The sequence below is a fragment of the Meles meles genome, chromosome 4, assembly GCF_922984935.1.
Source record: "Meles meles chromosome 4, mMelMel3.1 paternal haplotype, whole genome shotgun sequence".
Classification (NCBI taxonomy): domain Eukaryota; kingdom Metazoa; phylum Chordata; class Mammalia; order Carnivora; family Mustelidae; genus Meles; species Meles meles.
In genome coordinates, this window is record NC_060069.1 from 163,769,204 (window position 1) to 163,788,693 (window position 19,490).

General features: G+C 68.3%; 1 protein-coding gene across 6 annotated transcripts in view; it reads left to right on the forward strand.

Moving 5' to 3' along the window:
- Window positions 1-19,490, forward strand: part of COL18A1 (collagen type XVIII alpha 1 chain) — a 79,803-nt gene that overhangs the window by 59,758 nt on the left and 555 nt on the right. For 5 of the 6 annotated variants that reach the window (XM_046003781.1, XM_046003775.1, XM_046003777.1 and 2 more), the window contains 34 exons: window positions 116-226; window positions 528-554; window positions 848-910; window positions 1,003-1,089; window positions 1,469-1,522; window positions 1,635-1,793; window positions 2,282-2,344; window positions 3,031-3,057; window positions 4,047-4,178; window positions 4,579-4,641; window positions 5,725-5,751; window positions 6,527-6,562; window positions 7,136-7,207; window positions 7,567-7,602; window positions 7,858-7,947; window positions 8,606-8,635; window positions 8,784-8,810; window positions 9,060-9,122; window positions 9,324-9,398; window positions 10,156-10,182; window positions 10,385-10,438; window positions 10,694-10,768; window positions 11,652-11,720; window positions 12,229-12,271; window positions 12,637-12,699; window positions 15,287-15,330; window positions 15,542-15,664; window positions 16,222-16,375; window positions 16,459-16,532; window positions 16,890-17,018; window positions 17,514-17,546; window positions 18,365-18,601; window positions 18,837-19,034; window positions 19,308-19,423. In XM_046003781.1, coding sequence (XP_045859737.1) covers window positions 116-226; window positions 528-554; window positions 848-910; window positions 1,003-1,089; window positions 1,469-1,522; window positions 1,635-1,793; window positions 2,282-2,344; window positions 3,031-3,057; window positions 4,047-4,178; window positions 4,579-4,641; window positions 5,725-5,751; window positions 6,527-6,562; window positions 7,136-7,207; window positions 7,567-7,602; window positions 7,858-7,947; window positions 8,606-8,635; window positions 8,784-8,810; window positions 9,060-9,122; window positions 9,324-9,398; window positions 10,156-10,182; window positions 10,385-10,438; window positions 10,694-10,768; window positions 11,652-11,720; window positions 12,229-12,271; window positions 12,637-12,699; window positions 15,287-15,330; window positions 15,542-15,664; window positions 16,222-16,375; window positions 16,459-16,532; window positions 16,890-17,018; window positions 17,514-17,546; window positions 18,365-18,601; window positions 18,837-19,034; window positions 19,308-19,423 — 2,681 coding nt within the window. The remainder of the gene's footprint in view (window positions 1-115; window positions 227-527; window positions 555-847; window positions 911-1,002; window positions 1,090-1,468; window positions 1,523-1,634; window positions 1,794-2,281; window positions 2,345-3,030; window positions 3,058-4,046; window positions 4,179-4,578; window positions 4,642-5,724; window positions 5,752-6,526; window positions 6,563-7,135; window positions 7,208-7,566; window positions 7,603-7,857; window positions 7,948-8,605; window positions 8,636-8,783; window positions 8,811-9,059; window positions 9,123-9,323; window positions 9,399-10,155; window positions 10,183-10,384; window positions 10,439-10,693; window positions 10,769-11,651; window positions 11,721-12,228; window positions 12,272-12,636; window positions 12,700-15,286; window positions 15,331-15,541; window positions 15,665-16,221; window positions 16,376-16,458; window positions 16,533-16,889; window positions 17,019-17,513; window positions 17,547-18,364; window positions 18,602-18,836; window positions 19,035-19,307; window positions 19,424-19,490) is intronic. The other variant, XM_046003776.1, reaches the window with a different exon arrangement.

Here is a 19,490-nt window from a genome sequence, read left to right on the forward strand (position 1 = left end):
GTGTGGCTGGCCGGGCTGGCACCGGCACCCGCTGTGTGTCCTGTGTGTGTCCCCGGGACTGTGGAGGGTGCAGCCATGGGCCCCTCGGCCTGTGCACTTGCTTCTTCATCCCCAGGGTCCCGCCGTGCGGAGCCCCGAGGCACCGCCTGTACCCGGGCCGCAGGGCCCCCCCGGCCCCCCAGGGCCACCAGGGAAGGACGGCATCCCCGGAAGGGACGGCGAGCCGGTGAGTCTACCTTTGCTGAGCCGGGCCGGGGTGATGGGCTGGGGCAGGAGGGGACAGGTGGGAGGGATGTGGCCAACCAGTAGGTCCTGGGAGGGCGACCTCGGGCTAGCCCTGACCTCGAGGCCACATCCTCCCTGCGCCAGGAGGCCGGGGGCGACCGCCGGCAGGACCGGCCCACAGCGTGCGGGGAGGGAGGCTCTCTGGGTCCGCCCCGGCCCGCCCGTGGCTCCAGGTCCGTGTTCAGATCGGGGCGGGGCACGGGGTGTCACTCTGTGGCTCATGGTTCTCTCACTCATTCCAGGGGGATCCTGGTGGAGACGGGAGACCGGTAAGTTGGCCTTTCTTCCAGAGCCGGCGTTATCGCTCACGTTGGTGTGAGACCTTCGGGCTTTGTGCCTGTGACACTCTGTCAACTCAACTCGGCACAGATTTCAAAATGAAGCTACTTTGAAAATTCAGCTTAACTTTTGTCGAGAAAATACGAGTCTAACGATTGATTGGAAAACACAGTTACGTGTTCCTCCTCCGGCGGCTCCTCCCGGCTCAGCTGTCTGCCCAGCCACCTGTCTGCGACGGCAAAGGGCCCACTCCCTGACCGAGCTGCTGGTCTTTGTTTTCCAGGGCGACCCTGGGCCACAGGGCTTCCCCGGGACCCCGGGAGACGCGGGCCCCAAGGGCGAGAAGGTGAGCGTCTGAGGGCCAGGGCCCCCGGCTCCCCAGCCCTGAAGGCAGCGAGGGCCATGCACCCTGACGTAACTGCTCTCTTTTATCCCCAGGGGGACGCTGGGGTCGGGCCGAGAGGACCTCCAGGACCCCAAGGGCCTCCAGGGCCACCAGGACCCTCCTTCAGGCATGACAAGCTGGTGAGTGGCAGCTGTGGTCCCTCCCAGCACGGGCCCCCCTGCCGCCCCAGGACGAGGGACCTCTTCCCGGCTTGGCTTTGTAGCAGCTTCTTCAGACTCACCCACTTCCCAAGAGGGCGTCCAGGCCTGAGGGTCGGCCCCTGCCTTCCGGGCCGCAGGGAGGAGGGGTCCGTGGGGCCTGCTGGGCTCTGGATCCTCCCGTCTGGCAGGCTGCGGGCCCTTCCTGCTGTGGCTTCTCGCCGGATCCTCCCAACTGTGGGCCGCGTGGGCAGGGCTCGCGGGGAGCATCAGGCCAGGGCAAGCCCCACCCACAGAGCTCAGGCAAGGGGCCGGCCGACTGGGAGGGCCCGGGCTCGCGGTGACCTGTCTGTCCCCCCAGACCTTCATCGACATGGAGGGGTCCGGGTTCGGCGGAGACCTGGAGAGCCTCCGGGTGAGTGTCCCCGGGTCCTGCCGGCTCCGTGGCATGGGGATCCCGTGGGGGTGGGGGCCATCCCGTGGCAGGGGCTGGGAGCCGTGACCACCCCGTGGTTCTCCCTGTGCAGGGCCCCAGAGGCTTCCCCGGCCCCCCGGGGCCCCCAGGCGTCCCAGGCCTGCCCGGAGAGCCAGGCCGCTTCGGGATGAACAGCTCAGACGTGCCAGGACCCGCCGGCCTCCCTGGTGTGCCCGGGCGGGACGGGCCCCCTGGGCTTCCTGGCACCCCGGTAAGGCCTGCCTCCTGCCCCTCCTGTCCTTGTCCCCACCCGGGCTCGGCCTGGCCATACCCCTGAGTCCACGGACAGAGGGGCCCAGGCACCCAGCGATGCCACACGTGGGGCTATCGTGGTGGGTTGGGCCACGGTGGGCATCATGTGGCATCTGCTCGGCAGCGTGCTCTGGACGGAGCTCCATGCACATGGCGTCCTCCCGTGGCTGGCACGCCGCCCCGTGCGGGTGACCATTGCCTCCCTCCAGTATTCGAGCAACCCCAACAAAGGCAGAGGAGAGGAAAGAAATGTAAAAACTGCACCCGCTGTGTGTGGCCTGTGAGCCGCGGGCAGGGTCTGTTGCTCACTGCGATCTGGCCCGTCAGGGGAGTGTCCGCGGCCTGGGTTCGGGGAGAGCACACGCCCAGACAGTCGTCCGTGAACCCATGACTCTTTCTCCGCGGCCGAGCTCCGTCTGGCCCCACACTCTGCTTTTCTCTCCCCAGGGACCGCCAGGCCCTCCAGGAAGAGACGGGGGACCAGGGAAGACGGGCCAGAAAGGCAGCCCCGTAAGTGTGCGGGGGCATGGACCTACGTGCACGGGAACACCAAAAGAGGCCACACAGGGCAGGTGGCCTTACTCTGGCATGTGGCCACCGTCCGCCATCTGTCGAAGCTGCCAGGGGCCTGACGGTGGGGGCCGGTGGCCTCTGGAGTTGGCCGAGAACAACGCAACAATTCCGGATGCCAGGCCGAGTGTTTCCTACAGAAACGAGCGGACGAAGGGGTTTGGGGTTTTGATAAGACTGACACTTGATTTGGAAGTTCTGTCTCAGGTTTAAATTCCAGTTACAGCTGGGGTTTCCAGGGTGGGGATGCCGGCCGGCCGTCATCCGTGCGACCCTTCTGTGCGCGCCCGGCGGCGTGGGGTTGAGCAGGGGCGTGGTCTGTGATCCGCTGTGCTCGGGGCCCTCACCGTGGGGTCGGCTGGGCGAGAGGGGTCTCGGCGGCCATCATCCCCCCTCCCCGTCGAGCCTCGTCCCGCCCGGCACGGGGTGGGGACGGCACCCCCGCAGGTGTGCTGGGCCGGGAGGGCACCCCCAGAGCGCCCGAGCCTGTCTCCCGGGCGCCGCGCAGGACGAGGTTGGCTCAGTGATGGTGACCTTGTGGGTCGGGATGAAATGGGTGAAACCGTTTGCCCCGCTCGCCGGCTGCCCATCTTCTGCCTCGAGTGATGGTCGTCTCTCTCCTGCAGGGCGACGCGGGCGCCCCGGGACCTAAGGTACGGATGACACGGTGGCCGTCCGCTGGGTGGGAGGCTGGACAAATAAATAGGAGAGGTCAGCGCGGGTGGGGACGCCCGAGCACAGACGTTAACACAGAAGCTCCTCAAGGGTGGAAGGTACCGGCCAAGCTGGTCTAATGGCACCGGAAGGCGCCAAGACTAAAACCAGGGAAGCAGACTTTACGATTCTGCTGAGGTTGGCCCTCAGGTCAGGGCGCGAATACGTCAGAACTGAGTCTTTGTTAAACTGCCTCAGGACGGCCCCTGCCCTGAGCCCAGCCCTCTGCAGGGGACCCCCTGCCTCGGCGCCCCACCCCCACCCTGCTCGCACACTTGCAGGCCCCGGGCCCTTGGGACCCAGGCGCCCTCAGGGGTGTCCCGGCTGCTCAGGCCCTCCTGCGCCTGCACGCCCCCCCACGTGCTCTGGCCCCACATGCCCCCACCTCGCCCCAGACCTGGAGGGGGGGTCTCAGCGTGTGCGTCTGCAGGGGTCCCGGCCTCGTCTCACTTTGTCCACTTCTCTGGCGCGGCCGATAGCGTGTGTCCTGCTGCGCTCACAGTTGGGGTCCGGCGTCCGGTCGCGGGGACCCTCGGCTCCTTCCGTCTCTACGTCCCGTGGGTCCCAGGGGTGCACATCGCTTCCGCTCACGTGACACGGGAGAGACCGTGGCGGTGTGGCCACGCCCACGTTGGCGGGGACACGGGAGAGTCTGGCGGGGCGCCGGCGGCAGTAACGGCTTCTGAGGGAGAGCCCAAGGCCTCCCAGGCCGTCGTCCCGGTCACCCTCGTGGGCTCGAGTGTGGCCCGGATGCAGTCGGCTCCCAGAGTCGGAGCAGGAGCGGGGCTGCTGCGTGTGCTCGTCCAACTCCGCTCTCGGGGGGCTCCTCGGGGGTTAGGGAGCCCGCGAGGAAAGCGGGGCACGGGGAGGCCGCGGCTTCTCAGGGCTCCGCCGGAAGTGGGAACATCCTGTCTCCCCACCTGTGCAGGGAGACAAGGGTGACCCCGGCCCCGCTGGCGCTCCTGGGGAGAATGGCTTGGCAGGAGCCCCCGGACCAGCCGGACCACCAGGGCCCCCTGGCCCCCCCGGCCCACCAGGACCAGGACTCGCCGCGGGGTTTGTGAGTACCAGTGGCTGCCGCCCCCAGACATCCCCGGGCACCGCGCCCCGAGTGGCAGCGTCTCCAGCCCCGTCCGAGCCCCCGTCCGAGCCCCGGGCGCAGGCTGTTCACAGCCCTGCCCGACTCCCGCCCGTGGCAGCGCCTGGACGGTGCCGCACGGTGGACCCGTGGGCCGTGGGAAGGAGCCGCCGCCCGTTTCCTCGTGCGGTCCCTGCTCAGCGACCGTGTCCGGTGCACGCTGCGGGAAGGCTGCTCCGCGGGACGAGAGCAGAAACCGGGGTTCCTCGGCCCTCGGCACCCACCGCACTCGCTACGGCCGAGTCTGTGCCGGGGGCTGGCTCGAGGAGGGGCTGTTCCTGTAAGAGACCCTAGCCCAGGCGCCCTCCTGTGCTCTCTGCAGGACGACATGGAAGGCTCCGGGGCACCCTTCTGGTCGACGGCTCAGGGAGCCAGCGGGCCGCAGGTACTGTCCCCGCGGGGCTCACTCGGCTCTCGGGGAGGGGATGTCCCCGGGCCCAGCCCGCTGGCACTTGGCCCCGTCCACACTCGGGCCCTTAGGACAGGAGCGGACTCTGCACGTGGGAAAGCGCCCCGGGGGTGCAGTGAGTGGACGGGGGCACAGTGAGCCCTGAAAGACGGGCCTTTCTGGGAAGTAGCGTCCTCCAGCCTCCGCATGGCTCCGACTTGGGGACGGAATAGACTTTTGACCGGACTAGAATTTTTTCAGTGAACACGAGCATGTTCCCGTGAAATCCCACCTCGTTCTGCTGTTAACATGTGTGTGGGTCAGGCCTGGGTTTGGCGGGAGCTGCTGGTGCCCTGGAAGGCCCAGGACTTAGCACAGGTGAGGGGCATGTCCTGGGGGTGGGCAGTGCCTCGGTCGTGGCCACCGGGTGCCCGACGCCCTTCAGCCAGCGTCCACCATGGGCCCAGACCCCACCTGGCGAGGGTGAGCCGCTGGGAACGTTAAGGAGAATCTTCTCTTGGCGGACAGGAGTCCCCTGGTGAGCTGTTTGCCCTTTAATTTGGTGTCTTTTACTAATAGAAGCCCCTGGTCTTGGGCTCAGTGAGCTGCCTGGGCCTCCCGCGGGTGTGATCCAAGAGGTGACAGGTCATTCTTGCTGTGACCCGAGGGCAGAGGGACCCGCCGGGAGGTGGCAGCGAGGTCTCAGGGGCATGGGTCCTAGACCCCAGTACACAGATTCAATGCCCTTGACCCTGGAGGGGTCGGCAGGGCTGTTTTATGACCGCGGAGGGCACGGAGACCCTGGAGGGGTCACAGCAAAGCTGTACAGCCCGTGCCTGGGGCGGGACCATGGGCGGTGGCCCGACTGCTCGAGGGCGTGACCCGTCACTCCCATCAAACGGCGGCCATCGCCCATGGAGGGCACCAGGCTCACCAGCCCCGGTCACCCGCGTGCTGCCTGAGGGGTTCAGATGGTGCCCAGAACAGACCATCGCTCCTGGGGCTGCCCGGGCCTGCCGACACCTGTGGGAGGAAGCCCCCCTGCAGGACCTCAGGCTACTTTCCTTCTCTGTCCCACAGGGACCCGCCGGCCCGCCCGGGGTCAAGGTCAGTGAGCACACCCTCCCTCCCCACTGGGGGAGTAGCAGGAGTTCGCCCTGGGCGATCTGTGAACTCGGGGAAGCCCTGATGGCAGGGGACGGTCACCACCCGCCCCGAGCTTCCCTGTGGGGTTGGAGGCATCCTTCAGAAGCCGCGTGGTCCCTGCCTTTGCACACCGGAGGGTGCTTGCCGGCCTGGGGAGGTGACGGAACCTGCCCCCCACGCCCCGCAGACTCTGGGGCAGTGGGGTGACCGCCCTGGGACTCTTCCCACCTCCCTGCTTCACTCCCTGCTCCCACCAGCCCCCACACTCCCCATGGGGGGCCGGGGGGGAGGGATCCCTAGGAGCGCCCCCCACGGGTACTCCGTGGCCCCCCAGACACATGGGTTTGAGGGCATACAGGGGTCCAGTCTAGGATGTTCTGGAATGCTCCTCTGATGGATGTTGCTATAGAAGGTTTTGTTTGATTTGCCAAACTTTGGGATGTCTCAGAAGGTCGCGTTTTAGAAAGACACAGTTTCTCGCCTTCTTTAAAAATGGAGCTCCCTAGAGCAAGCGGACGGCCCAGCTTCCGGAGTAGTCCAGGCCACGGCGTTAGCTCACAGTGCCCACACAGCTCCCCGCGGCCCCTGGGGCCCCCGCTCTGGATGGGGCAGGGAGGGGTCCGTGCGAGGCCCCGGCATCATTAGTCCTCCCTCCGTCCTGGAGGAGGGAGAGGGTTGGCGCGGCCAGGGGGTGGGCTGCTGCGCTCCACGCTCACGGGCCCCTCTCCCACTCTAGGGGGATCGTGGAGTAACCGGCCCACCGGGCGCCAAGGTAAGGAAGAGCCTTCTTTCGGGTTCAGGGAGTCAGGGGTCTTTACCAGCTCCAGTCAGAGCAGGGAGGGGTCCCATTGCCCCATCGCCCTGTCCCCTTGGAGCCAAGGGACTAAGGATGAGGTTTGGATGCAGTGACCTTCAAGGCCAGACCCAGGGTCATTCTTCCTCTGGTCTTTCCTTGTGCTGTCTGGCCTCAGCCTGCCTTCCTTAGAGTCTAGGATTGTCCCAAGGGTACCCACCCCCTGGACACCCCAGGATTCTGACCCCCCCAGGACATCCCTGCCCCAGGACACCTGCCCCCTGACACCCCAGGACACACCCCCACCCCAGGACAGGCTTCCTCCCAGCTCTAAGGTGTGACTCTTGGGAACCACAAGAGTCTGTCCAACCATGGTCCCCTCCCCTTCTCTGCCTCTTGGGGCTCCTAAGGAGGATGCTGGAGGCCCACTGGGGTGAATCGCCCTTGGGGTGTGAGCTGGTGACCTGCAGAAGCCCTGGTTTTCTCAGCCCCCTGGCCCCAGGGTTCACTGGGGAGTGGGCTGACATTCGTCTCTCCCTGTGTTGGATACAGGGAGAAGTCGGGGCCGACGGAACTCCCGGGTTCCCCGGCCTCCCTGGCAGAGAGGGTACAGCTGGACCCCAGGTGAGTGGCTCCCCAGGACTGCGATGGGGGGACCGTCCCCCAGGTGAGTGGCTCCCCAGGACTGCGATGGGGGGACCGTCCCCCAGGTGGTGGCTCCCCAGGACTGCGATGGGGGGACTGCCCCACAGGAGCTACTCTGATAAAGCCAGAGCCTCGGTATGGTCTCTGGGGGTTCCTGACCAGTTCTGTGTACCCCGAGGGGTGCAGACCCTGGCCCCATGGGCCGTGGGCTGGCCCGGCTCACCCCCTTGCCCAGGAAGGAAGAACTCTCTATGTCTTCACTCGGAGCCTGTGCTGGGGTTCTGGGGTCTCCAGGGAGGGAGATCAGGTTCTGACCCGTTTCCTTTTCATCTCTGCAGGGACCCAAAGGAGAAAAAGGGATCCAGGGAGAGAAAGTGAGTTGGGGCTCTGGGTCCCCAGGCAGAGCAGGTGCATGTCCAGGCCTTGGGGCTGTCCCCGCCCCTGCCACCTACGTGGCCTCAGAGACTTGGGGCAAACCCCTCAAATCTGGGGTCCTGGCTTGGAACCTGCTGGGGTGGGGGGCTCTCAGGGCCCGGCCCCAGGCACCTCCTCACAGCCGGTGGGCGTGCGGGTCCCGTCCAGAGACCCCACAAGCAATCTAAGTGCTGGACACAGGCTTTCTCTTCCAGGGCGATCCAGGGAGGGACGGAGTGGGACAGCCCGGCCTCCCCGGACCCCCCGGACCCCCGGGGCCTGTCGTCTACCTGTCGGAGCAGGATGTAAGGACGCCGAAGCCGTCTTCCGAGAGCCCTTTCCGAGGCCTGGGGGGGCCGCCACTCTGCCCCCCGCCAGCACTGGCTATAGCCGGTGCAGCCCCAACCTGGACCCCGTGGGGGGTCCGCCGGCTCTCCCCACCCAGGGGGGACCCCCAAAGACGCCAGGGTTTACGGTCTGTCGGTTCTACTCAGAACCCATGACTGTGTCTCATTCCGGCGATACTTCCACGTTATCTAAGAGGAAGAAAGTACGGGGTTGTGTGTCCAGAGAGAAACGGAAGTTCTGTGGCGGAAAATCGAGACGGAACAAGGCCTCTCCCGCCAGGCCTCACAGGGCCTCCCCGTCGGGGTCCCCAGTCCCGCGCTCGCACGCTGCCGACGCTGGCGGGTCCGCTCCAGCCCCAAGCCAGTACGGAGGTGGGGGCTGGCCCCGGCCCCAGGGTCTCCGGAAGGTTCTCCGGTGCGGGGCAGGCTCCCAGCATGTGGCTTCCCCTCGGATCCGAGGGACCTCGAGGCCAGCGCCTGGAGGACGATCGAAGGCAGTTTTTCTTGCACCGCGTTTCTGTGCGGTTCTGTGGGTCCCGTAAGAGGAGTGGACTTTTGTCATAAACCCGTCTTTTCCTTCTTTCCTGGGTTCCGTGTTTCTCCGGCGTGCGGACAGAGAGCGCGGGCCGGCGTGCCTGGACCCGAGGTACGTGTGCCGTCCTGGTGGGGACCGCAGCCCGCGTCGAGTGCCACCCCGCACCCCCCGCCCCCCCGCCACGCCGACCCATCCCCCAACCCGCGCTGACTGGCCTCGCCCCCCGCCCCCTGCGCTGACCCGTCCCTCTCTCCTGCAGGGCCGGCCAGGGTTCGCGGGCTTTCCCGTAAGTGGCCTCTCTCTCTGTCCTGCACCGGCCGGGGGCCCCTGGCAAGCCCAGGGGTGGAGGGCGCCCGCAGAGCTGAGGAACCCTCTGGGTCCTGAGCAGAAGCCCCCCAGGGCCAGGGTGGAGGCTTGGGGTGGGGTTCTCGGGCGAGATGTCGCGGGCCCTCCTCCGCCTGACTCAGGACCAGGAGGCAGCCGTGGTGGGACAGGCTCCCTCATGTGGCCCTCACGCCTGTCTGTCTCCCCACAGGGACCGGCTGGGCCGAAGGGAGATCTGGGCTCAAAAGGCCAGCAGGGCCTCCCAGGACCCAAGGTGAGAGGCCCGGGCGCCAGCTGCCCAGGGACCGCCCCCGCCATGACCCTGGAGGGGTGGACACATGACCTGTGGCCAGGAGCGTGTGAAGCACGTGACCTGTTCTGACCTCACGTGGCCCGTGGAGGCTCCCCCACCCCACAGCGCAGGGAGGGGAGTCCCCCAGAGCCGGCCTCATGCCTGTCCCCCATGCCGTTCCAGGGTGAGAAGGGCGAGCCCGGCCCGGTCTTCAGCCCCGATGGCAGCATGCTGGCGCCAGGCCAGAAAGGGGCCAAGGTGAGTTGGGTCCCTGAGACCACCCACCTTCAACCAGGCGGGGGAGGGGCGTTGCCAGGGGCTGTGGAAGGGCCCGAGAGGGGCCAGTTCCTGCCCCCACATGAGAGCCGCTCGTGAGCAGGGTTCCAGGAACTTCGTAGCCTGGGCCCCTGGCCCTTTCCTGTCTGTCCCTCGGTCACAGCCACACTGGGAAGGACCTCGAGCCCTGCAGAGCCTGGCCTGCCCAGCCTGGCCACCACCGCCAGCCCCTGATTCTCCCCTGCCTGTCAGCTGAGCCTACCCTGCAGACGGGCTGGGGACTCGGGGTGGGGAGGGGTGCCCAGTCCAGGCCTCGCCTGTGGGACATGCCCCGCCCTGAGGATGCAGCCATCCCTCAGGCTGTGGCTGCCGTGGGGTCCCAGCCTTTCTCCCTTAGGAGGCTCAGAGTGGGTTGAGGGGCTGTGCCCCTGGTCCCCCACCCCCCGACAGGCTCTGAGGGTCTCGGGGGTGACTGGATCGGGATTTGGTGGGTGCGGGGGGCAGTCCTACGGGGGCCCCAAAGGCTCTCTGGCTGTGGGACCCTGGATCTCCCGGCCCAGAGGACTCTGCCAGCCCCGAGGTCGGGTGGCCCCCAGGTGGGCCTCCTCCATGCCCCCAGCCCAGAGCGCGCTGCCTGCTGCCGCATCCTCCCCTCCCTGGTGTCGCCACAGCCCCAAGGACGCTGCCGGGTGGGGGGCGGCCTGCTACTGTCTGACGGTGCCTCTGGTTTTCCGTTCAGGGAGAGCCTGGCTTCCGAGGACCCCCGGTGAGTAGCCCCCCCCCCCCCAGCGAACACGCATGCGCAGTGTCCGAGGACATGCAGGCCCCAAAGGCGCAGGTCACAGCCCGGCTGCCGAGCGGCCCGAGCAGACCAGCTACACCTGTCAAACGTGGGGGCAGGTGGCGGGCGGGGGCCACAGGGGGGGCTGCTCTCTGCCCATCTGGAAGGCGGCTGCTCCTTTCTGCAGGGTCCCTATGGACGTCCCGGGCACAAGGGAGAGATTGGCTTCCCCGGGCGGCCGGTAAGGACCTGGGATTTCATGCCGCGTGTGGGCAGCATGGGGGAGGGGAGAGGACCCCAGGCCCTCCCTATGCCCTGCCCCGGGGACCGTCCCTGCATGAGGACACCTGTCTCCAGGACAAAGCCCAGCGATGCCCAGCTCATGGGTGTCCGGGGCGGAGCGTCTGGCTCTCGGGGAGATCCTGGGGGGAACCCTGGGGGGCGAGGCCAGGTGGGAGGCAGCGCCAGGAGCCCCCTACCCCGTGCTCTGCCGCAGGGTCGCCCCGGGATGAACGGATTGAAGGGGGAGAAAGGGGAGCCAGGACACTCCAGCGTCGGCTTCGGTGTGAGGGTGAGTGTCCCCCAAGGGACAGTGCGTCTGGAACACTGAGGGCTGCAGGGAGTTCCCTGCACTGTGACCCCGCTGGCACGAGGTCCCCACATGCACACACACATCCGCCCACGCTGCCAGGCAGAGACCTCGCGTGGCTCTCAGAGAGCACGGCTGCTTCCAAACACGCCCCTGCCCGTGGTGGCTTCCCTTCGCCCCACACCACGGCGTGACCCTCAGCACCTCTGCTGGCTTCCGAGCGGGGCTTTTCTTCGGTAGTTCGGGCGTTTGTAACTGTCCCTGCTGGCACACGCAGGACCTGCTCACGACCCCATGGCCAGGTGCCCAGCCAGCCGCCTGGCGCCCTGGGTGACTTTGCTCCTGGAGGTCCGGCCCCGAGGCAGGGGCACGGGCGGGGCACGCGGGTGACCACAGGCAGGTGGGGATGGCGCACCACCTCACCCGTCCCTGGTCTCTCCGGACGCCCATGGTCCAGGACACCGGCCACTTTCAGAAGAAGCCCTCGTCTCGGGCCGCCGGGCGGCGCCGGGCTCCCTCTCCGTGCACGAGCAGGGACAGTTCCCAGCCAAGCTTGGCCTCCGGCGCAGGCCTCTGGGGCTGCCCCTCGAGCCTGGAAACCCACGGACTCCGCCTTGGGGTGCACGCCCCCTGCCCAGTCCTGTCACCCTCTCCGCGTGTCCCAGGGGACGTTCTGAGAGGGACGGCTCCGTGCCCGGGGCCCCCGCAGCCACGAGCAGACGGGACGCTTCCTGATTCTGTGCTTTCCACGTTGGTTTTCTGATTCCACTGAGACTTCGAGAAATGCTCGCGCCCCTACCTGCCCCTCTGGTCCCCTCCCGGGCCTGGCTGGAACATGACTGACAGAGCTCTTCTCCCCGCGCAGGGTCCACCTGGTCCCCCAGGGCCTCCAGGGCCCCCAGGGCCTCCTGGGGTTCCCATCTACGACAGCAACGTGAGTCCCGCTCCCCGACTTCTCTCCTCTCCCTCCTCCTCACAGGCCGGAGCCAGGCCCACCCCCAGGGCCGACCCCCGGGGGAGGGGCTGAACTCCGGGGGAACGACCCCCCAGGGAGGGGCGGACACTTTCTGGCAGACGGGTTGGCTGCTGGGGACCCAGGCCCACCTGCCAGGCAGGCCCCTCGCGCCGGGGCAGGAAGGCTGGGGAAGGGCGGGGCTCTCTGGATCTAGGAGCCTAAGGCTCCGCATCCCCCCACCCCGGGGTCCTGGAGGGACACATACGCTGCTTTATGAGGTTCAGCCACACGAAGTGACCTGCAGGGCCAGATCCCATCACGCAGGGCTGCCGACCCCAAAGCTCGGTTTCCTCTCCTCCTCGCTGCCTGCTGGGGGTGTCTGTGTGGCATTGCGGCAGGGCGGGGCCTCTGGGCTCGGGGGCCTGCGTGGGGGCTGGGGGCCGGCCCTGCTCGTAGACGGCCTCCCTCACTGGCGGCTTCTCTGCAGGCCTTTACGGAGTCCGGCCGCCCTGGAGCCCCAGGATTGCCAGGTGAGGACGCCCGGGGCCTTGGGGAGGGCGGGCGGTGGCCCCTTGCAGGACGCTGAGTGCCCAGGGACGCTGAGTGCCCGGGGACGCTCTGCTCCCGGGGCAGCAGGAAGTCTGGACGTCGAATCCAGATCAGTCACAGCCGCTGGCGGGGCCTCCCGGGGCCTCCCAGGCCCGTCCGCAGCGGACACAGCGCGGCCTGCACTGGCTCCTGGCCCGCCTGCTGTCAGCGGCCACACACCCGGGGCAGCCTCGGGCGGAGCTCTTCCCCGAGGTGTCCTAGATCCGTGCGACACTGCCCCGGGGTGCGGGGCCGGAGGGCTTCGTCACACACGCCGTGACGGGTGCCGGCACCTCTGTCCCTCCAGGGCTCCAGGGGCCTTCTGGACCCAAGGGAGACAAAGGAGACGTGGGCCCTCCAGGACCACCAGGTGAGGGTGCTCTGGGCGGCGTTGGGCCGGGGGGGGCTCCCCAACACTGCTGCATCTGCGTGGACCCGCGGCCCGCCTGCTGGAAGGAGCCCCGCCCCGGCTTGCGGGGCCCGACAGGACCCGTGGCGCCGGGCCTGGGTGCGGGGCACCGGGGTGGCCTGGCGGCAGGGCTGAGGGGCAGGGCTGGGCCCGGTGTGTTGGGGTCCCGGGATGGTGTGTGGAGCCCTCATCGGCCAGACTGTTCCGGGGTTGGGGCGGTGAGAACCCTCTGCCAAGTTCTTAACTGCCGGACGAAACGTGAGAACAGCGTGAACGTCGGGAGCCCGCCAGGACCTCCATGGAGGGGCTGCAGCCCAGAGTGAGGGCAGGTCGGAGGTGAAACCCCGGGTTTCCTTCGAGAGCTGCTGGAGCTTGCGGAGACTAGGACTGAGTGAGGCTGAGCAGGAGAACAAAATGGCCAGAACAGATCAGAACGCAAGAGGGAGGGCACATGGCCGGCGAGACAGGCCCCGGGAGGCCAAGGGCGGCGGCGACCTAGGGCACAGGTGCTCCAGCAGGGGGAGGGGACGGCGTCCGCAGGGAGATGGACCCGTGGGACGCGTCTGTTCCGCTCTGGGAGAGCCGGACCCCAGGACTCTGCGTGGGACAGGCGAGGGAGCGAGGGGAGGGGAGGTCCGCGCCGAGCCGCGGCCAGGGCTGGGGCGGGGGACACCGGCAGGAGAGGGTGTGAAGGCGCCAAGGGTTTTCCGAGACTACGGGGAGACTCGGAGTCCTTCACACAACCGTCAAGACCGGACTCCCGGCGGGACGAGAGACGCGGGAGAGGCTCCAGGAGGCGGAAAAGCCGCGAAGCTGTGAGACGCCCCTTGGGGCCAAGAAGCAGGAGCCACGAGGCTGTCCCGGGACCAACCCTGGCGGGACCGCGGGGACTTCAGGGAGATGGCGGTGACGCCAGCGACACGTCGCGGAGGGAAGCGATGCCGCCCGGAGCAGGCGGCCCTCGGCCGCGCCAGACTCAAGTCGGGACGCGCCTTGCTGGCTCAGGGACGAGCCGAGAACGGAGCACGAGGGCGCCGCCGAAGCTGACCCGCGGGAGGCCCGCCCCGGGACACCTGCACCGGGAGCAGGCGGAGAGGAGGGAGACGGCGCGGAGCCGGCGGGCTGGTACACGGTGGCAGCAGCAGTCGGGCACCACCCGTGAGGACGGCGGCGACGGCAGTCACAGCAGAGACCCGTCAGCCGGCTGAGAACCAAACCGGACGCCGCTCAGCGGAGACCTCGGCAGCGTGAGGACACGCCTGCTGACCGCGGGAGGACGGGCAGGCCTCTGCGGGGAAGGGAGCCGGGGGAGGCCGACCAGGCCCGTGTGCGCCTGCGTGTACCTGTGTGCGCCCGTGCCTGTGTGCGTGCATGTGTGCGTTGGTGTGTGTGCAGAAGTGTGCGTGTGTGCGAGGAAGAGGTCACACGGGTCTATCTGGAGGCAGGAAGCGTTGCCAGAAATTCTAAGAAACTGTTCATATGGAGGAAGGGGGAAGCCCACCAGGAAAACACAGCAATCCCGGACCTCTGTGCCCAGCAACACGCCTTCGCGAGGTCAAGAACAGGCCTGGGGGGACAGCAGTCGTCGCGGCGGGGGGTGTGGGGCTTCCGGCAAGCGATGGGACCAAGCTCGGAAGAGCGGCTCAGGCGGGAGGAGGAGCGGCTGTCGGCAGGTCACCGCTGGGCAGGTCACCGCCCGGCAACCACAGGGTCCTCTGGGGCCCGGTCTGCAGCCCATGGGCCACGCGAGGCACGAGTGAGCAGGAAGTCTGCATCAGGGCTGCACGTTCCAGACGCGGAGGAAGCACACGGGCTCAGACACCGGAACGGAAGGTGGTGAGGGGCTCCCCGCCCTCGTCTGCAGCGGCCATGGGCCCCCTGGCCCCAGCCCCCCGGGGTTCACCCAGCCGCCATGTTTCAACGGCTCGGGACGTCGCAGCCCCAGGTGCACCGGTGTTTCAGCCCCAGCTCCAGAAGTCAGAGGACGAGAGCAAAGTGACCTTGGGGAAGAGAAGGTTCGGTCCAGGCCGCAGAGAAGACCCCGGTGCTGGCGTGCCCCCTGCCAGACGGAGCGCGGAAGGGCCGCCCTCCTGGGGGGCGCCCGGGCCTCTGGCCCTCTGACCTCTGACCCTGGCCGCCACAGGGGTCCCAGCACGGCAGGAAGCTGGGAGCGGAGTCCCTGCTGGGTGTTTTTGGGAAGGAAGGAATAAAACGTCCATTTTTACAGAAACCCCTGTTTGAACATCGACCACCGGAAAGGACGTGCAGACAAACCTTAGAATCAGTCGATTTACCGCGTCAGGAGGAGACTTTACAAAAATCAACGACCCTGCGTTGACAAAAACACATTCTAAAAACGTGTCGTTTGGAGAATGGGGTCGGGACGGTGGCTCCCACAGGGGGGCTTCTGGGCAGGGGTCCGGGCACCTGGCCAAGTTGGCAGGAATCCCCCAGAAACAGAAATTCTAGAAGGCGAGGGAGGAAGACGTAGGTGGGGCGGCACGCTGCCGGGGCTCACTACCCTCCCACCCCTGCTTCTCCCCTGCAGGGCAGTTCCCATTGGACCTGCTCCCGCTGGAGGCTGAAATGAAGGTGGGTGTCATCCCCCCCCCACCCCCCCGCCTCGCGTTCCGCAGGGCTCGGGCAGTGCAGGGACGTGGGGAGCCGAGCCCCGTCCGTCAGGCCAGACCTGGGCTCTGGAAACTTCTGCCCCCTCGCCTCGCTCACGCGGGCCTCCTGGTCAGCCCTGCCCCACGCCGGTGGCGGCAGCCGGGCCGTCTCAGACCAGCGTTTCCATCTGCAGGGGGAGAAGGGGGACCGAGGGGACCCTGGGCCGAAGGGCGAGCGGGGTGAGCCCGGGGGCAGCGGATTCTTCAGCTCAAGTGTGCCCGGCCCCCCCGGCCCGCCAGGCTACCCTGGGATTCCGGTAAGTCTGGGCTCCCCGGCCTGTGCCAGAGTTCGGGCCCCAGGGTCCTGGGCCGGAGCCGCAGCAGGGGCCGCTCGGCCGTGGACGCCTGCGAGGCCCACAGGCTGTGCCCGCGAGCTCTCCCCTCCAGCTCTCGTCCCACTCTCGGGGTGCAGGCACGTGGCCTGGGCGCACCTCCAGCCAGCGGGGGGCAGGGGCAGGAGGGACCCTCACCCGGCCCATCACGCCCGCTCTTCCGCTGGCACTGACCTTTCCTCTGGGACCATCGCCCGAAGAGACTCCCGGGAGCCCAGACCACAGCTTCTGCCCCGGGACGGATGGGGAGGGAGGGCCGTCAGGGCTGCCCCCCGTCTGCGTTCCCAGACCCCATCTCAGCAAAGGGCGCGGTGTGGGAAGCCAGGTTTCCCGGGCCCCCCGGGTCCTGTGGCATGGGGAGGGAAGAGGCGGGGAGGGAGGCAGGGGTGCTCGGAGCTGCCCCCTGCAGGACCTCGTGGAGACTGCAGCCCCGCCCCTCAGGCTTTCCTGTCTACTGTTTTGTTGACCCTCCCCCCCCCCAGGGTCCCAAGGGAGAGAGCATTCGGGGCCAGCCTGGCCCACCTGGACCTCAGGGACCCCCTGGCATCGGCCACGAGGGGCGTCAGGGACCCCCTGGGCCCCCTGGACCTCCGGGTCCCCCAGGGCCCCCTTCCTTCCCTGGCCCTTACCGGCAAAGTAAGTCTGGCAGGGGATGGGGGCCTGGGTTCCCAGCGGTGCAGCCGCGGCCATGAGCTCTGTCTCTGGTTTCTCTCCTGCAGCCATCAGCGTTCCCGGCCCCCCAGGACCACCTGGGCCTCCCGGGCCCCCTGGAACCATGGGCACGTCCTCCGGGGTAAGAGTCCTCCCAGTGTCTGCTCAGATGCTCCCTGCCCCGGCCTGGCCCTTCCCTTTGACGACGGCGGATGGAGTTTCAGAGCCCCCCAGGGCTGGGCCCAGCTTTGCCCCTGTGGCAAAGGCAGCGTAGCCTCGAGACGTGGTTTCCGAAGGGGAAGCTGGAGCCTAGGGGCAGCAGGGGGCTCGGGGGTCCAGACAGTAAGAGGAGCTCATGGGGAACGTGGGGACTTGGCGTCCGGCCCTCCCCGCGGGGGGCCTCCCCAGCCCACAGAGCCTTCTCGGGGACCAGCCTCGTGGAGAAAGGGACGCCCGCGAGCCTGCAGGATGGGGACCCACCGGGTCGGGCTCCCGGCAGGTGAGGATCTGGGCCACGTACCAGACCATGCTGGACAAGGTGCCCGAGGTGCCGGAGGGCTGGCTCATCTTCGTGGCCGAGAGGGAGGAGCTGTACGTCCGGGTCCGCGGCGGGCTGCGGAAGGTGCTGGTGAGTTCCCCGCGCACGAGGGGGCAGAGCGCGTTCCCGGGGCCGCCTGCAGTGCGGTGGGGTTCGGGGGAGCGCGCGTGAGGGGCAGGCCTGAGCGGCGGATGCCTCATGGGGCGAGTGGCAGACGGCGCTGTTCTCAACGCTTCTTTACTCTTCAGCGAATGGACTGTTTTTTGGAGTTTACGGTTCACCGAGAAGTGACCCTCCTGTGTATTTTTTTTTTTTTTAAGATTTTTACTTATTTGAGAGAATGAGCATGAGGGGGGACGAGGGGGTAGTGAGAAGCAGGCTCCGCACTGAGCAGGGAGCCCGGCGTGGGGCTCGATCCCAGGACCCCGGGATCATGATCCCAGCCAAGGCAGATGCTTCATCCGGGCGCCACCCTCCCACTTTCGAAAGTAAACGCCTGGAAGGTGGTGTGTGCCAGGCGCTGCCGGGGAGGGTGCGGGGCCAAGCACTGGGGGTCGGTGGGGTAACCCCTGCATTTTCTTCCAGCTGGAGGCACGGACGCCACTGCCACGCGGGACGGTAAGGAGCCGTCTCCTCTCCACGGCCAACGGCAGCGGCTCCGGGGCCCCGGGGTGCGGGGAGTGGGAGGGGTGCACAGACCACGAGGCTGCCTCCCTTCGGGCCACGCTCGCCTCCCTGCGAGGGTGCTGGGCTCAGACATGGACCCCTGGGGGGTCCGGGATATTTGGGTTTCCTGCCGCTGGGGCTCTTCTGCAACGGTCCGGGGCGGAGGCTGCCGTAGGGGGTGTGTGTCCCAGGTTCTGCCAGTCTGTCCGCTCAGAGCCCAGCGGGTCCACTCCCGCATTCGTTCATTCATGCAGCCTGGTCCTGGGCCCTCCCGTGTGCCAGGCACCATTTCAGACAGGGACACGCAGGCCCGGGGCCCCGTGGAGCTCAGGGGCAGGGGGACAGGTGGTGGACATGGTGGGGAATGGGCCATTTACGTGCTTCTAGATCGTTAGTGTGGGTACCCGGTAACGGCACCGGGATACAGGCCGAGGCCGAGGCGGTGCATTGAGGCCGCCGGTACTGCTGGGGACTGGACGGGGTGCAGGTCGCCTGAGCTGGGGTGGAGCAGGGCCTGGGAGGGGAGAGCTGGTGTCTGTGCAGGGGTGAGGAGGGGCGGGAAGGCCAGGGGTGTGGCCCAGGTGACCACTGCTGGCATCAGGCTGGCCAGACTCCCGCCCTAACTCTCCAGGGCACCCCAGGGCCAGTGGGTCCACCGAGCAGCCCCCCACCTGCCCGGGTGCAGGCGAAGCGGGTCCCAGACAGGCAGCTGGTGCTCCGCCCACCGAGGCAGGAGCACCGGGCCCTGGCCATTGCCTGTCTGTCTGCAGGACAACGAGGTGGCCGCCTTGCAGCCCCCTGCGGGCAACCCGTACCCCCGGCGGGAGCTCACGCACTCCACGGTGCGGCCCTGGCGGGCAGATGACATCCTGGCCAGCCCCCCGCGTCTGCCCGACCCCCAGCCCTACCCCGGGGCCCCACACCACGGCTCCTACCGGCACTTCCAGCCGCCTCGGCCCACCAGCGGGCCCACCCACAGCCACACCCACCAGGACTACCAGCCGGTGGTGAGCGGCCCGTGCGGATGCCAGCCCTCGGCCGGCAGGGGCTCCTGGGGCTGCCGGGAGGGTTCTTCAGGCCTGGGACCTGCCCTCCGGCCGTCTCTGGTGGAGGGAAGGACAGGGACTTGCCAGGGCGCTGGGCAGGGGTGGTGGCTGGTGGGGGCCACTCCGGACCCCGGGACCCCCAGCACGGGGCACGCTCGGACCCGGGGAAACGGCTGACCCCGTGGCTCCCCCGCAGCTGCACCTGGTGGCCCTGAACAGCCCCCAGCCGGGCGGCCTGCGCGGCATCCGCGGGGCGGACTTCCAGTGCTTCCAGCAGGCACGCGCCGCCGGGCTGCCCGGCACCTTCCGCGCCTTCCTGTCCTCGCGGCTGCAGGACCTCTACAGCGTGGTGCGCCGAGCCGACCGCACCGGCGTGCCCATCGTCAACCTCAGGGTGAGTGCGGCCGCCCTGGGGGCCCTCCGGAGCCTCCCGCAGGGCCGGACCCCCTGAGCCGCAGGGCCAGGCCTGCGCATGCAGCCTTCTCGGAGCTCGGGCTTGGAAATGCTGCTGGGGGGCTCGACGGCCCGCACGCCTCCGCCTCCGTCCACCACTGTGTGCTCCTCAGGCCCAGATGGGGGCCAGGCCAGGGAGGGGCCGTGAGAGGCGGCCTGCCTCTGCAGGACATCTCCAGGGAGGGAATAAGGCCCAGTGCGCTTCTCTCCCCAGGATGAGGAGCTGTTCCCCAGCTGGGAAGCCTTGTTCTCGGGCTCCGAGGGCCAGCTGAAGCCTGGGGCCCGCATCTTCTCTTTCGACGGCAGAGACGTCCTGCAGCACCCGGCCTGGTAGGCTCCCTGGGCTGCGCCCCCCAGCGGGGGCGGCAGGGGTGTAGTCTGGGAGGTGGACCCCCAG